The sequence below is a fragment of the Abramis brama genome, assembly GCF_963993115.1.
Source record: "Abramis brama genome assembly, chromosome: 18".
In the NCBI taxonomy this organism is placed as follows: Eukaryota; Metazoa; Chordata; class Actinopteri; order Cypriniformes; family Leuciscidae; genus Abramis; species Abramis brama.
This window is the reverse complement of record NC_139980.1, coordinates 22,522,349-22,539,787: the sequence shown is the minus strand read 5'-3', so window position 1 is coordinate 22,539,787 and position 17,439 is coordinate 22,522,349. Positions and strand designations below refer to the sequence as shown.

Here is a 17,439-nt window from a genome sequence, read left to right as displayed (position 1 = left end):
CGACTTGTCAAATGAATCAATCTCTCTAAATCCCTCCTTTCCTCGAGCTACTCTGCTCTGATTGGCCAGACAGCTCAGTCTGTTGTGATTGGTTTACAGCGTACGCGTCGAAAACAAAAACACCATAAGACCATTTGCCATAAGAGCGTCAGCTGTCCTGAGGCTTCCTACACCGTAAACTAAAGACAGTAACGAACAATGACGTCGATTTTACCACATCAATGCAAGCACGAGTCCAATGATGAAACACTGGAAGAATTAGTTATTCAACCCGAACCACCATCACAAGGACGACTCGAGCAGGACGTTTCTCAGTGATACACTACTCAGTCTGAGGTAGATTATGAGATGTTGCAACTGTAATTCCTCACCATCAGCATTAACAAGTGCATGTCCATCAACAAACCGATTATTTTACTTGTACAAATTTATTTACAGAGTAATATATTGCGGTGAACATGTGGAAACTATCAATAACTGATGTAACAAACGTTGGTAAAACAAATCTTGCTCCATGCTTAATCTTTCATCAAAGTAGTGAGAACGACAGACAATCTGCATTAATAGACACAGTTATAGGTAATAGTGGCCCACAAACTGATAAGCAGAAGTATTTAAGTAAGACAGTGATAACGCGAGTTAGCAAGTTAGCAGGAGACCTAAACAATATAAAACTCAAAACTAAGTATTTTGAACACCATCTTTCAAAAGCAAGCAGTTTGTGAATCCTGCATTGAACTCTGAGATTTGAGAAGCAGTCGTCAGTGAAATAAAGGGAACAGAGCAAAAGTTTAGGATTATACCGCTGTGATATCATGGTAAAGATGAATTTTAACCACTGATTCTTCACATGCTCGTCCTTGGGCAGTGAAAGAAAAACTGGCTTTACCTCGACATGATGCTATATTCAGTATCCACAGGAATCAGCTGCCAGTTTGAGGTTAGAGTTTTCCCTGGTGTCTGCGCACACAATAAGTGGGCGGAAAATATGCTAATGTTCCGTCTTGACGTCACAACGAAACGGCTTATGACTCGTTTGAAAAACAATTCATTTCATTGACTCAGAGTCGACTCTTACTTTTGAAAGACAATAACTTTATATACGGTGTTAAGGATTACAAATTTAAGAATCTATTTCAGATATGCTTCCTTACATAACATCACGGTGAAGAATACTGATTTTAGCATTTGAGGTTTTAATTTAGATTCCAATATAAACTGAGAAAGTTTAGCAGCGGTTATGATGATTATATCAAGAGATTCCTGCCAGTCCTGTTCTCTAAATGAGTCAATTGCTGAGACTCTCACCCTCACCCCTTGTCTTTATGCATTTCCTGACCATTAAGCTCAATGTACAGCTGTGCTTTTGTCTCTATAATCATGTGAAGGTATGGGTGATACTGTCAGGCTGATTGGATCATTTGAATGATAGTGTTATGCTGATTGGGTCTGTTTCTGTTGAGCAAGCCAGAAAACCTGCCTAACTGGTTTACACTTGATAGAATCAAATCATCCCTATGCTTTGTTTTGATTTGTCTCCACCTCCAAAAGTCCCTCCTCCTAAAATGCCTATAAGATACCATGTAAAGTTACTTTTAGATTAGATTGTTGGATGACTGCAGCAACGCTCAGCAAAGTCCTCAATAAAGAATAACTTCTGCTTGAAGGATATCCCAACATCTCCTGGTCTTGCTTCGATGAAGGAATAAAGTTGCACTTTCAGATTTAAAACTTTGCAGGATGTTTTCATCCACTTAGAGCTATGTTACACACTACATGAAAGGTCATTTTCAAAATTCCATATTAGGGGCCATTTAAGACAGTAGCATGGTTCTGAAGAGCAGTAAAAAAAAGTTCCTTTTAGGCAGAAATCAGACCCTAAACAACCCAAAGTGGGAGGCAGTCTCTTCAGCAGGAACCATCTCGGTGAGAGAAAGAAATGATGCCCTGCGAGACATTTTCCTTGCTACGAAAGAAGGTATGACCTTCCCGAACACCACCAGAGACAGGCTGGTAGTCTATAAGGATCCAGACTCTGGGCTTTTGGTTTGTGGTGGAAGTGTGCAGGTCTTTAAAGAAGATGTCACAGCGAAAGCCACGGAGGATTGGCTGAAACTCTGCTTAGGATGAGGAGGAAAGCTTGGGTCATCAGGGGTAGAAGAATAGCTCAAAAGGTTGTTGACAGCTGTGTTCAGTGTAGGAAGACCAAAGCAAAGAAATGTCAATGAGTGGTGGGTAATTTACCACAATTCTAAAGCTTGGGTTGCTGAATATTCGATCGCTTACTTCAAAAGCACTCATTGTTAATGATATGATTTCAGATAATAACCTAGATGTGTTGTGTTTGACAGAAACCTGGCTAAAACCAAACGATTACATTACTTTAAATGAGTCCACCCCGCAAGATTACTGTTATAAACATGAGCCTCGTCTGAAACGCAAAGGGGGTGGTGTTGCTGTCATTTATAGAAATATTTTCAAAACCACTAAGAAATCAAGTTTTAAATATAATTCTTTTGAAGTGTTAGTGCTTAATGTAAAAATATATAGTATAAATGATAAATCACGTTTGAGATTTGTGCTGGCTACTGTATACAGGCCACTAGGGCACCATAAAGATTTTATCAAAGAATTTGCGGACTTTCTATCAAAATTAATATTGACTTCAGATAAAGTACTAATTGTTGGTGATTTTAATATACACATCGATAATGAAAAAGAAGCATTGGGTTTGGCATTTAAAGACATTGTAAACTCAATTGGAGTTAGACAACACGTGTCAGGACCTACTCATCGTCGTAATCATACTCTAGATCTAATATTATCACATGGAATAGATGTTGATGCCGTTGAAATTCTGCAGCAGAGCGATGACATCTCAGATCATTATCTAGTCTCGTGTAAATTAAATTTAGTCAAGGCTGCAAAGCCGACTCTGTGTTTCAAATATGTTAGACCTATCACTTCTGCCACTAAAGATTGCTTTATCAATAATCTTCCTGATCAGTTTCATCATCTCAGCATCCCAGATAACTTAGAAGAACCTGATATTGCAACAGAAACTTCTAACTCTCTCTTTTCCAGAACTTTAGACACAGTTGCTCCGTTGCGCTTAAAGAAGATTAAAGAAAATAGTCCAACGCCGTGGTACAATGAGCACACTCGGGCCCTTAAGAGAGCAGCCAGAAAAATGGAACGCAACTGGAAGAAAACTGGCTCGATTACTTACAGAGAGGCTTTAAAAGCTGCTAGATCTGCTTATTTTTCAACCCTAATAGAAGAAAATAAACATAATCCTAGGTATTTATTTGAAACGGTGGCTAAACTAACAAAAAAGAAAGCTTCAAGCACCGAAGTTTCCAAGCAACACAGCAGTAATGACTTTATGAACTTCTTCACTTATAAGATTGATAATATCAGGGACAAAATTATAACTATGCAACTGTCTACTACAGTATCGCATCAGGCAGTGCATTGGTGTCTCCCTGAGGAAAAATTTGATTCATTCATTGCTATAGGAGAGGAAGAATTTACTAAACTCGTTAAATCATCTAAATCTACAACATGTATGTTAGACCCTATACCGGCTAAGCTACTGAAAGAGATGCTCCCAGAGGTCATAGATCCTCTAAATATCATTAATTCGTCTTTGTCTCTAGGATACGTACCAAAAAACTTTAAGTTGGCTATGATTAAACCGCTTGTTAAAAAAACGCAACTTGATCCTACAGAATTAGTCAATTCCAGGCCGATCTCGAATCTACCTTTTCTGTCAAAGATATTAGAAAAGGCAGTATCTTCACAACTGTTCCTTTCTTGAAAGAAATGATATCTGCGAGGATTTCCAGTCCGGATTTAGACCGTACCATAGTACCGAGACTGCCCTCATTAGAGTCACAAATGATTTCTTATCATCCGATCGTGGTTGTATCTCTCTATTAGTGTTAGTCGATCTTAGTGCTGCATTTGACACCATTGACCACAACATTCTTTTAAATAGTCTAGAAAACTATGTTGGTATTAGTGGAATTGCATTAGCATGGTTTAAATCATACTTATCTGACCGTTATCAGTTTGTAGCAGTAAATGAAGAGATGTCTCATCGATCACAAGTTCAGTATGGCGTACCACAAGGCTCAGTACTAGGACCGTTGCTGTTCACTCTTTACATGCTACCATTAGGAGATATCATTAGGAAACAAATACCACCAAAACTTTGGAACAATCTTCCTAACATTGTCCGGGAAGCAGACACACTCTGTCAGTTCAAAGCTAGATTAAAGACACATCTCTTTGACCTAGCATTCACATAATACATTATAGACTTCTATAATTCAATGTTAGGCTGCATAGATTAGGTCAGATGGAACCGGGAACACTTCCCATAAATCCTGATGTACTCGTTACATCATGAGAAGAATGGCATCTACGCTAATTTTAGTGTCTTTGTTTATCCCAAGGTTTTCCCGGATCCAGGCCGTATCCAGATCTGATGAAGGACCTTCGCCTGGACCCGATGACAACGCAGTGCTGAAGTGCCAACTAGTCTCTCCCTATGGAGGATCCCTTTACCACTCTACAGATAAAGAGTCGTTGGGAAAACTAAAATAAAATAAAATAAAATTCTGTATCAAAATTATAAGGAAACACCAGTACTTTGTTTAGGCTTGGTTTGTAAGGAATTCCAAACCTGCGCACATATATTCAAACTCACATAACTATAGAACCAATTCTTAATGCGCATGTGAACGCCATCAACGTTTATCACAGGTTTGCGTTTAAAGTTTGTGTTGAGAGCAGGGTGGGAATTATGTAATTTTAGGGGCAAGGCCATTTGGCCTCCACCTTTTCTTTTTTTTTAGGGGCACCAAGGCCATATGACAGGGCACAAAGGCCATTGAGTACAATTCGATGGTTTTCCCATTCAGATTGATACCATAACATCCTAATTTGGAATAAGACATGGATTATGACTTTTTTAATAAAAAAAACATTTTTTAATGAGAGAGAGAGAGAGAGAGCGCCATTACATCCAGAAGGTATACACCCTCACACAACAATAGAAACAACATAAATGCCAATAAAAGCATTCAGAAACACCACAAATGCCAATAAAAGCATTCAGAAACAACACAAATGCCAATAAAAGCATTCAAAATATTCATTCAGTCCTCTATATCATGCGACTGTGAGAGAGAGAACCATTTCATCCAGAAGGTAGGCTATACACCCTCACAATCATTATCGCTCAGCGCTCAACGCAGTTTGCTTCGCGCTCCACTCAAATCGCCCCCCGCTCGCTCCAAAAAAGGAAAAAAATCTACATGTATATCACTTGTAGCGGTCCCCAAGCTTTTTTGCGCCACAGATCGGTTTAATATCAGACAATATTTTCACGGACCGGCCTTCAAGGTGTGGCGGATAAATACAACAAAATAAAATGATATGAACGGCATAAAAACTGGGGTATTTTTTTTAGCCTATAATAATAAACGTGAATCCAATGTGTAGGCCTACTAGCAACTTTATTAGCAGCGTCCTCTAACATCGCGCCTAAAAACAACTGAGAAAGTCTGAACACAAACAAAATGCTCCCAAAAGAAAAAAATCTCTGTTTTAGGTGCTGGTGCGATGTAAGGGTGGCACTGCTGCCAATAAAGCACCTAAAAGCTGTCACAATGAACCGGCAAAATTAATGATTATGAATATGTAAAATATAGCAGGAGACATTTTAATTGTTTACTAATAAACCAGTTTTTTTATTTTTTATGTCTGTGTCGGCTGGAAAGATGCTGACTCGCGATCTTCGCAGTAGTGAACGCGCCAGAGAGAAATGCACATTTCATACGGATTACATAAGATTACATAACAATCTCCAGTTTCGCCGGCGCCTTCGTGTCGTGATTATCTATTTTCTAATATATTCACTTCTAATTTATTAAATCCAGACAATTGGTTGATGAAACATTGATTAAAATTAAGATACAATTAATACAAAACGAAATTAAATTTAAAGACAGGCTTTGTGCTTTCTGCTTGAGGTCTCTGTGAAAGTTTTATAAAGCAGTCTTTTAGTGCCGCTTTCAGAGCGCTCACGTCCGTAACGGAGAACTGTCCAGTCTGTAACATTGTTTTTTTTTTTTGTGTGTGAAATAAATTTCTAAATAAATGCGACTTATAGTCCAGTGCGACTTAGGCTAGGCATATGTGTTTTTTTCTTCTTCATGGCGCATTTTTTGACTGTTGCGATTCATACTCCGGAGCGACTTATTAATAGTAGGCTACACCTGTATGACTTCTCATTTTCCTTTTTGAAGTACTTTTTGAACTCCATTATTGAGCTGAGTTTTGACTGAAAGTAGTCTACTGTTGATGACTGTGCAAGACAGATGGATTCAGGGTCAGGCTTGACTGAGCATGCTTCAGACTCGTGGTGTGAGCGGAGCGAAACTGGAGCGGGAAATAGGGCGACGCTCCGTCCTTTTGAAATTGCCGCTCTGCGCTCTGTCCAAGATCCGCCCGCTCGCGCTCCCCGCTCGCTCCCGCTCCACTCCGCTCACATGCTCTGCTTTATACACGGAACTTGGACAGGGCCAGGGCACACAGGCCACTGTGGCCGTACGATGATTTTTTTTTCACGGGGCATGAAGGCCAAAGTGTAGGGCAACGGCGGCCATGGCCGCGTGGCCACGGTATAATTCCCACCCTGGTTGAGAGAATGGTGTCGTCTTAGCGGCCCCTAATTTAATAACAAATGATCGTTGCGACGGAAGCGAATCAGTCAAAACTAACTTTAGCTGGAAAATAACTTTATTAAAGAACCGCTATAAAGCCAAAACAATCTTACCTTAAATTATACGTCTATCTCTGTAAAGCTGCTTTGAAACAATCTACATTGTTAAAAGCGCTATATAAATGAAGATGACTTGACTTGACTGCCATCCGAAAGATCGCAGCCTGTTGCACCCTTTGAGTTTACAACAGTAGATATCTTTGGGCCCTACCTTGTGAAAGATGATGTTAAGAAAAGAGCATAGATGAAGGTCTGGGGTGTTGTCTTTGGCTGCATGTCAAGTACAGCAATCCACACAGAGCTGGCTAACAACCAATCAACTGAAGGTTTCTTGATGGCCTTCCAAAGATTCACTGCAGTTAGGGGCTATCCAAAGAAGATCTATTCAGATCCATCGCTGCTGCTTCAGCCATTATATGGTAGAAATATCCAAATAAAAATGTGTTCAACAAGCTGACAGAAGTTTCTAACTTTGTTGGAAAGTTAAAATGTAACTGAAGGTTTATTGTTGTCATTGTAAATATTCACTTTCACATATGACCACAGAGGAGAATCCAAGAGGGTCATATTCAGCAGACAAACTGACACACTATTTTTTTGTATTTATTTCAACAAATGACAACCAAAATCAAATCCATAGAAGAAAGGCAGCAGGATATTTAAAAAAAAACAGACGATCTCAACATGGCATGATGGCAGATTAAGTAGAGACTGGGACTCATTTGCATAAAAAGTATGGTAACGGTGTATCCCTAATTAACCCTCTGAGGTCGACAAACGCGCCGACGCGTTTTGCCGGATTTTCTCCACATTGTAGCACTATAAACTTAAATTACTCCATCATTTATGGTCATACAGAAAAAAGAAATATAAAAAAAGAATCTGTGATATTTCTCCTTTTGTATGTGTCCACTTACAATCAAATCAAAACATTGTGCTTTTGTAAAATAAAGAAAATAAACAGGGTGTGCTTTCTGCCTCTCCGTCGCGGTGAACTTTTTTTTCTTGAGCACGTCTATAAACTGAAACAAAACTCAGCGAATACTTGTCACACATTTATGAGCCATATACCTTTATAAACATTTAAGTGTGTACTTTTAAATGATCGGATTCAAAACGAAAACAAATATTCTCTGTTTAAGTAATTTGTATAAAACCAACAAGATGTCCAGCTTCTCAAACGCTTGCTCATTACAGTTAATTTGGCCACGCCTACTCGCGCAAAAGATATTCACATGCAAATCTCCACATGGAACGCGAACGCGCTCGTTACCTCAACAACAAAACACTTCACTTCACTTTTCGTCGAGTTTGAAAGACGTGCCTGAGCTTACATTGGATTTAGGCTACCTCAGAAGAAGAAGAACGCGATTTGAAGACAAGAAAGATAAGGTAAGAAATTCTTACATAGCCTAGTTTGTTATTGTTGCATAAATGTCACGTTGCAGCTGAACTGTTGCTAGATATATGGGGAATATTATAATATTTAGACCCGTGTTTACTGTGTTTGTGGATATCTGCTCAAACATAGATATGTTTATGGTAACCATAATGTTTTATATTTGAGAGTGATCGCGTTTGAATGTATCATATTTTGCAAGCGATCGCGTTTGAATGTATCATATTTTGCAAGCGATCGCGTTTGAATGTATCATATTTTGCAAGCGATCGCGTTTGAATGTATCATATTTTGCAAGCGATCGCGTTTGAATGTATCATATTTTGGATGAAAGCAAAACGCACCAAACGGCTTCATGTTTTTATTATTATCTCATTTCATATCATCATAACGGATGGAAACATTTGAAGTAACATGATAATCAATATATTTTTCTCTAGCTTAGTTGTTACTGAAATCTTTTGGAAGATTTATAGGCTGCTATAGGTTATTTATTGTTATTATTATTTTATCCGCACTGCGCATATACCTTATGCCTACAAGGCACAACAAACCTGGTGTTCATTATATTATATATCGTTGGAAACGTGTGTGTGTGTGTGTGTGTGTGTATTCTGTGAATTTTAAAAAGGAATTTTAAAAAGCAATTTTAACCAGAAAAATCTAATATTTATTTCCAAAATCGTGCAGGCCTTTCTCTTGATATCAGTATGTTCACTTTTTTTTTTTTCAGGTCCCAGATGCCACTGAGGACTTCAACATTCACATGAGTCTCAGTACGTGAACATGGTAAAGTGAAAATCTTGGAAATGAAAGGTATGTACAATGTTTTTAGGAATGGCACAAAGGTCTCTGTCTTTGAAGTGCTTTTTTGGCATTTGTTGTGTATCTTTGGATTATGTTGTGTTGTAAATAAATCCAAACAATTTAAAAGCCATTCTTTTTAAATCTCCTCATTTACAGTATTGTGCAAGGTTGCTCAGAATGATAGGGGCCTGATAGCTCCTAATAGGGCCGTTAGGGGAGGTTCTTTGTCTTTCTCAGGTGAGAAAAGCTTACATATTAATGAGCTCTCGCATAAGGCTTTTTCACACAAAACACGTCGTAAAATTTTTAAATCAATATATTGTCTTATCTGAATGAGCTGTCAGGGTGATTTTCACATAGTTTTGCAGCAAATATTCTAGGCTACGTCATACAATTTTCAAAAGTCTTGTGAAGAAATAATCAGTATGGGTTTCATGGCCTTATTTCAGTGAGAATTTTTTTTTGTATTTTCAAAAACCACGCATAAATGTCATTATCTCAAAACTACAAACTTTTACATACATGCTGCTGATATATTATTGTAGCAGAGTTTGTGCTGAATACAGTGTAATTAGACTTTAGCCATGAAAATGTCACAAGTAACAGAAATAACCAGAAATGTCAGAGCATGTCAGAACACCTCCAGGGCCCAGAAAACAGCTCAGACCTCAGAGGGTTAAAAGGTATTATTACAAATCTTCAGAAGTTGAGCCTCTAAATTGATCCTGTTTAAAGCATCACTGCTAAAAACATTAAAGCTAAAAAGACAGAAGGAAAAAATCTATACAAACTCAAAATCAAACTCTTCAACTAATAAACTAGTTGGATTTTGGACTAGTTGACCATCCTGCTGTTTTACATGTTGGTCAGATAATCTCATTCTAAGTGGGTGGCACTGTGGGCGGCACTGTGGGCAATGTGAATCAGACTTTTAATAATCAAAAGTCTGGCAAGGCAAGGCAAGACTACTTCTTGTGTGTATGAATGTCTGCATGCGTTACCTGTTGCACTGCTTTTTCGAAACTTAACAGCAGCAAGACTGATCATGTTCATGCCGTAGAGGTTGTAATCGATAAAGAGCTGCAGCAGGAAGGGAATATGAGCTTCATGGGGCTGAAAACTCTTATTCATTACAGCTCCACCCTGCAGGAGTTCACTCACCCTACAAAGAGAAAACATGCATTCAATCAGTAACACCAAACACATGACATACCCACCAAACACACACACACACTGGCTTTCCATGTTCTTTTCCATGTTTCCATGTTCTTTGTAACCCTAAACCTACCCATCACAGAATTTCTTTTTTTCACATTTAAGTTTTCCTTATGGGGACCAAAAAATGTCCCCAATAAGGTCCAGGATTTTGGATCTTGCCATCTTTGTGGGGACATTTTGTCCCCATAACGTAGGGTTTACCAGGACAAACACTCCTAAATTCTAGAACACAACACATCACAAAAGGTTACTTTGGTACCGAATTTTCAGTAGTAGACGCCAATACAAGAAAAATTTCATGAATCTCATGCAAATCTATTTCAGTACAGCACATAAACAGCACCCCAAAATCATTGATATTTAATTTTTAAACAATATTAATTACATGAAAACAATGCCATTTGACAAAGCTTTTCTCATTTAAAGGGGTCATATAATGGTACATGCACTTTTACAAGTTGATTGTACTGAAATGTGTGTTGGCAGTGCCTGTACACAACCATCATAAAATTATAAAAATCCATCCAGTGTTTTTTTTAAAATCTCCTTATGTTTTCCCCTCTCTCAAATCAAGCCGTTCGATTTTGTGACGTCACAAAATCGACGCCCCTCCCACGATTGTTGAGTGACAGCAGCGTTTCAACACAGACCCGCCCCCGCTCGTGAGCGAGCTGTCTGTCATCACAGTCCGCGCAACAGCAATGCTTTCATGTTTGCACGAATCATTTCACCAGACTGCTTTATAAACGAGAACATTGAAAAAGGTATTAGCTCCTGTCTGAGTATGTGTTGTTTATGTGCCTAATGACTGTCATTAGCCTGGATGCCAGCCGAACTTAGCCCCGCCCACAAAATTTTTAAGTCGGGAAGTTCAGTCTGGACTCGATCTATTCTCGAGCTATTATGCCCGAACAAAAATTGTTCAGACCAATCAAATTGTCAGGGCAGGCTTTATACGATGATGGACAGATGAGCAACGTAACGTAATCATCCACGTCACCAACGAGCGCTTGGGTTGAATTCGTTTACAACAAAGATGACTGCCGCTGGAGAATTGTTATTTCACGAGTTCACACTTACAAATAAGTCAGATAGAATAAATGCATATTTGGCGTGCTGTCCGAGGAGAGGCTCAGGGCTCAATATTCGGCCCGAACCCAAAGTACTCCCCCCGAATTCCTGGCTGTGGAAGAACAAGCCGAGAGTGAGTGGAGGGATGCTGAAAACTGTCAAGGAATGTTAGGTGAGTTGACATAGTGAATAAATATATGCTTCCTCTCATGCTGATAGGGTAGACCGTAGACGGTCATTGTTTGATAAGTTGATTGGATTGATTATTTGAACGTGCTCCTCTCCAACTTTGTTTATAAAACATTATGTGTAGATTCCGCCATCACATCTGTTATAGAAGATATCGACAGCGCATTCATTTTAAAAGAGGAACAGAGAACCACGATCAAGGCATTTGTCGATCGGAAACATGAATGAAAAACATACGTCACTTACTCCGTTGCTCTGATTGGTTGTAGGTCTATCCAATTGAGTGCAGAGGCATTTTCTTTCCTGGTTCGGTTGAAACACGCCCCATAATCAAAGCTCAATGGAGCAGTATCAGACTCACATTCTGACTAGAATCTGAGTATGACGACGTCAGGCTAGACTGTCATAGTCTCACAGACTGGTTATTTTTTTAAACAGATCAGTAAAATGTTAGTGCTTCAGCCCTGACAGTTGTACCTAACACTGCATAGATAATGTTACGCATCACTGACAAGCCTACATTTACCGGAAAAAAGTTTTTCATGACCATTAGCTATAACATCAATCTGTCAATGAACTAACGTATACATCAGTAAACATGTAGCGTTCGTATCTCACTATTCTACCCTGCCAGTACATACAAAGATAGATCAAAGTGACATTACGTTAACCAACCTTTCAGAAACGTCCTGTTTTCCAATGCCGGTTCAAATTGATATGGTTGCACAGTGTCCTCAGAGACTCCCGCTGCCATTCTTCAAAATATAATGTTACCCTCAACTGTTGTCAAGGCAACACTCCACATGTGTTGTTGTGGCAAAACGCCCACAGAACAGAGGGGTGGGGTGAGCAAATCATTTAAAGACACATGCACTTAAACGGCGTGCTGAAAACGGAGCTGTTTTTGACCAGGTAAAATGAGTTTTCTTACAATAGTAATGAGAATTTTTAATTAAAGTATATTACAAACTTTTAATTTAGACCCTAAAGAATCATATTAGCTTGTACAAAAATGGCATTATATGACCCCTTTTTAAAGGTGCAGTATTTGAGACTGACAGCTAGCGGTTGAAATGGGTACTGCAGTCCAAATTCTAAATATTGGGAGACTTGCTCAAACTTAACACTCACGCTGGTTGCCAGATTAAGGACACGTTACAGGAACGAGCGCAACTGACAATGGAATGCGAGCATACTTACACAATAAGTTAATGAGTTGATTTATTGATTTATTAGTTGATATGAGTTTTAATATGCTCCTGTTCATAGAGATTTTTAGCAGGGTGCGGAGGCTTTTTAGGTTGGGTAGAATCTGCGATCTCTGACCCAGTTTGTTCGCTGGCTTCCATGGCTGCAATATGCTGTGTTTTGTGCCAACTGGCAACCTGTGGTGTCGAAATACTATTGGGTAAATTGGCAACATGCGATATCGGATATAACCAACTATTTTTAAACATACTATTTTTATAATTTCCTAGGTCAAGAAAGAGTCAAAGTAGAAGTGGTACAGTCAAAATGCTGCATCTGTAACTGCATGAGAGGAAATATGCTGACATGTTAGAATACTTTTTAATTTTTTTTATGCTTTATTTAACATCACAACCAACATCATAAATGTAACAGCACGAGTCAGATACACGAATGAATATGTTTTCACTACCGGGCGGGAAATAACCCGATTTATTAATAAAGTCTTGTAAACATGGTTTACTTGTGTTGCCTGGTTATTGGTTTTCATGTAAACCGGGACAACTGGTTATTTCAATAAGCTGATTTTTGGAAGTTAACAGCGTGCATATAAACATGCTCATTGCAGAAATGAAAGGTGCCGATGACGTAACACAAAATAACCCCCGGTAGAAAAAAATATGTGGCCCATTCAAGTATTTGTCGGACCTTAAACCTGTTGCTACTACAACTATGAAACTAAAAGCGAGCAAATTCAAATGGCAGAGCATTGAATAATATTACTACATAAAACAAAAAGGAAAATTGCCTAGGCCAACATGTATTTGAAATTTTGACTCATCTTGGATACATAATTTCAGTAGATTTACTAAAAATACACACAAATTAGCAGGATACCACCACCACCATAAGTAATTTATTGTATCTGCTTTACTGCAAAACACATGATTATTGCGACAGCTTCACTAACACTAACACGTTGTGACCCTTTTGATGCACAATTCAGTGAAGTCAACTAACTACGACCAATTATCTAGCCCTCTAAAACATGGAAAAAATATTTCATCATACCTTTAGCCTACTCAGTAGAGCTACTTCATGGTGCGGGAAGTTAATAGGTTAATATGTCAAATGTGCTGGTCAAAATGTGACTGCGAAACAGAATGTCCTTAGTCTTGCGTAGCTAGACCTTCATACTGCTCACAGCAAGAAATAGTAAATCTGTTGCAGTCCATGAGGATGAGATGAAGCTGATGGACCAGTTTCCAGGTTGACTGTTAAAGAATGCAACACACAAATCTCCTGGAAATCCTGTAGAATTCCTGAAGTGTTTCCAATTTTGTATGCCATAGGCATCAGACGTTCAGCCAATACGTGACTTCTGAGGCTGAGACTAGACTGTTCTCAACTAAAATGTTGCTATAGTAGCCTAATATTAATGCTAGAAAGCTTATGCACTTCACAATTGTGATTTTAAAAAAAATAGTCTATACTATTTCATCATTAAAATGAATTTTCACATTCATTTTATCAATTAGTGAGGCTTCTCTTGAAGCAAGGTCAGACATTCTCAGGGGGTCGGGGGAAAATGCCCAAATTAATAAAATGCACCCAAAATTTAAAATACGGTGGCAAAAAAATATCAAACAAGCAACAGCAAAAGTTACAAAACAAGACAAGACAAGCAAACAGTCTAATAAAATAAGATCAAATAAACAAAAATGGCCATAGTTATTTTTATTAAAAAAAAAAATAATTTACAACAAGCCACAGCAAAAGAGATGCACATGTCTCCAAGGCGAGCAACACACAGTGGGGTTACTAAACAAATCCAGGGTTTTGAACGAATCGGTTCAGTAATTCAGTGACCCAGTCACTTGTTTTGCTCCAGAATGAATCAGCCGTTTTGAACAAAACAGTTGAATGAATGCTTCTATGACTCACTCATTATTGGCTATTAATTTCATAATTAAAAGTATTATGCAGTTGTCCTTAATGGGAAAGTTAATTTCTGTCACTTCCCTGTAGGTGAGATTTCATAGAAATTATACTCATAGAAAGATAATTTTGTAAAATCCAAATACGTTCTAGAGATTTTTATTAAACAATGTCTTTTATGCATGTTCAATGAACCATAAACAACTATTGCATATGCACCTGTGGAACAGTCCTTAGAAGAGTAGTTCACTTTAAAATGAAAATTACCCCATGATTTACACACCCTCAAGCCATCCTAGGTGTGTATATGACTTTCTTCTTTCAGACGAATACAATCAGAGTTATATTAAAAGGTGACATATCATGAAAATCTGACTTTTTTCCGTTTTTAAGTGCTATAATCGGGTCCCCTGTGCATCTACCAACCCAGAAAACTTGAAAAGTGACAACCCAGTAACTTTGTTTGGTAAGCCTTTCTCTGCAAGCATGTCAAAAAATAAGCAGATCAGATTTCGCTCCTCTTCTGACGTAGGAAGGGAATCTTATTATAATATTACAGCCCCCTTAATCTGCACATTTCCACCCACAGCAGCGCCATTTGGTTTTCGCAAGCGACAACAGTGTAAACAGTCCTAACGCAATGGCAAATGTTCGAGCAAAGCATGCAAACTGTTCTGTCATTGCTGCACAGATGAGCACAGAACACTATAGAGTCCCAGCCTCAAAGGATACAAGAGAGCAGTGGATTTATTCTATTTTCAACGGAAATCCCCCAGAAACAGATGAATCAATGTAACTCCACAACATCTACATAAATGGATCCACTAACCATTCAGAAACGTCCAGGTGCGTCTAAAAGTTGAACCTCTTCCTGAGTCTATCTCTCCATAAGGCTGCACTCTGCTATTGGTTATTTCTGAGATTTTGGATGAGTGAGATTGGCCTGTTTGTTATTGTATCCAAAGCTAGTGTAAAGGATCGGCCTTCTTCTGAACGGGTGGTAAGCAGCAGCTCATTTGCATTTAAAGGGACACACAAAAACGGCACGTTTTTGCTCACACCCAAAAATGGGCAATTTTGACAAGCTATAATAAATTATCTGGGGGGATTTTGAGCTGAAATTTCACAGACACAATCTGGGGACAACATAGATTATATTACATCTTGTGAAAAGGGTCATATGTCACCTTTAATAAACACCCTGACGCTTCCGAACTTGATAATGGCAGTGAATTGCCACCGTCAGTTTGAAGCTCAAAAAAGTGCATCCATCCATCATAAACGAACTCCAAACGGCTCTGGTGGGTTAATAAAGGCCTTCTTAAGCAAAACGATGAGTTTTGTGTAAGAAAAATCTTCATATTAAAAACTTTATAAAGTAAAATAACTAGCTTCCGGCCAAACAAACATACGGATTCGACTTAAGTGTAAAGCGCAACATGCCATGGTCCTGCTGCAAGGAGGCATGAGGACTGCAGATGTGGAGAGAGCAATAAACAGCAATGTCTGTAATGTAAGATGCCTATGACAACATTCACTCAAGTGAATTCAAAAGCAAACGCTTGTCAATCAGAATTGAGTTGTACCCGACATTAATGATACTGCTGCACTGGTACAGAAGTGTCAGTACTTTTTGATATCCTTTTACACACCCACACACATACTAGGACTCACCTTTTGACCATCTGTGGGTTGTATAGGTAAATCTTCATAAAGGTTTTTTCCTTCATATGGTATCCATAGAAAGGCCTGTGGAGAGATAAGACGGTCAGATCTTTGTCCAGATGTTTCAATAGGTAAACAAAGAATATTCAAGTAAATACAGCCAGATTTGGAATGTAAATAGTTGAGAAAGAACACGCGTGTTGAGTAAGTTCTTAAAGTAACCGCAGCCTAATATGTTAATGTTAAATGTTAAATAACTTTAATTGTAAGCATTAATCTGCATTTAATTTTACAATGAAGAGTGTTATTTTACATTTAATTATTTTATTTTATTTCTGTAAAATTACACAGAAGTGAAAAAGTGAACCCAGAGTGTTTTGCCTTCAAAAAGCACTTATGAGCATGGCTGCATGCAATATCTATAATTTTAGGAGCATTAAAAGCTAAAAATAACCATTTGTAATTTAATTTTTACTAAATCTAACTGCATTAGATTTACTAAACTAATCCAATTACAGAGCTCCACAGTTGATTTCTTCAATTGATAAAATGATCAAGTTGACGTGCGCATTTATGTGTCACAAGTTTAAAAATCGGAATTAATCTTTTGACATGCGCGCACTGCACAATACAGTGTCCTGCTTCTAAGTTATTTGTTTTAAAAAGCATACTTGATATTTATCTATTTAGGTTCCTAATTAGGAGACAACAAGCACCTGAAGCTTTGTGCTGTGCTACTTCTTATCATCGAGACTGTGAATGAGAGTCCAAAGCAAAGGACTAGTGGGGCATGGCCACCGTATGCAGCTTGTAACACGATCCACTCATTTAAAACTTCCTAAATGTGTAATGTATGTGTACTGAAGTGAATATTCCTGCGTGTTCCATTCTCTTCACTCTTTAGCCCATCAAACAACACAAACTGTAGTTTTAAATGAATACTTATATTTATGGGGAGTTGATAGACTCCCGTCATTTTATGTTCTCCATTTGAAAACAGACTTTGTAAATTTATTTTGCCTGTTGTTAATGTTATGCTGTTGTTATAAATAAAAAGATGCAACTGGGATTATTAAACTGCACTAAAGTAGTCATGTCTTCTATTCAGATGGTTTAGAATCTTTTATGCTTTATTTCTTACAATTATTTTTACATGCTATATTCGTTACCT

The 17,439-nt window shown here is 38.2% G+C and overlaps 1 protein-coding gene across 1 annotated transcript in view; it reads right to left on the bottom strand.

The window, feature by feature from the left end:
• The window catches only part of rev3l (REV3 like, DNA directed polymerase zeta catalytic subunit), a 137,338-nt gene that overhangs the window by 89,309 nt on the left and 30,590 nt on the right, over positions 1-17,439 (bottom strand). Inside the window, exons 3-4 of the mRNA XM_084091112.1 lie at positions 16,278-16,352; positions 10,001-10,161 (exon numbers count right to left, since the gene is read on the bottom strand). Of these exons, the coding sequence (XP_083947238.1) occupies positions 10,001-10,161; positions 16,278-16,352 (236 nt within the window). The remainder of the gene's footprint in view (positions 1-10,000; positions 10,162-16,277; positions 16,353-17,439) is intronic.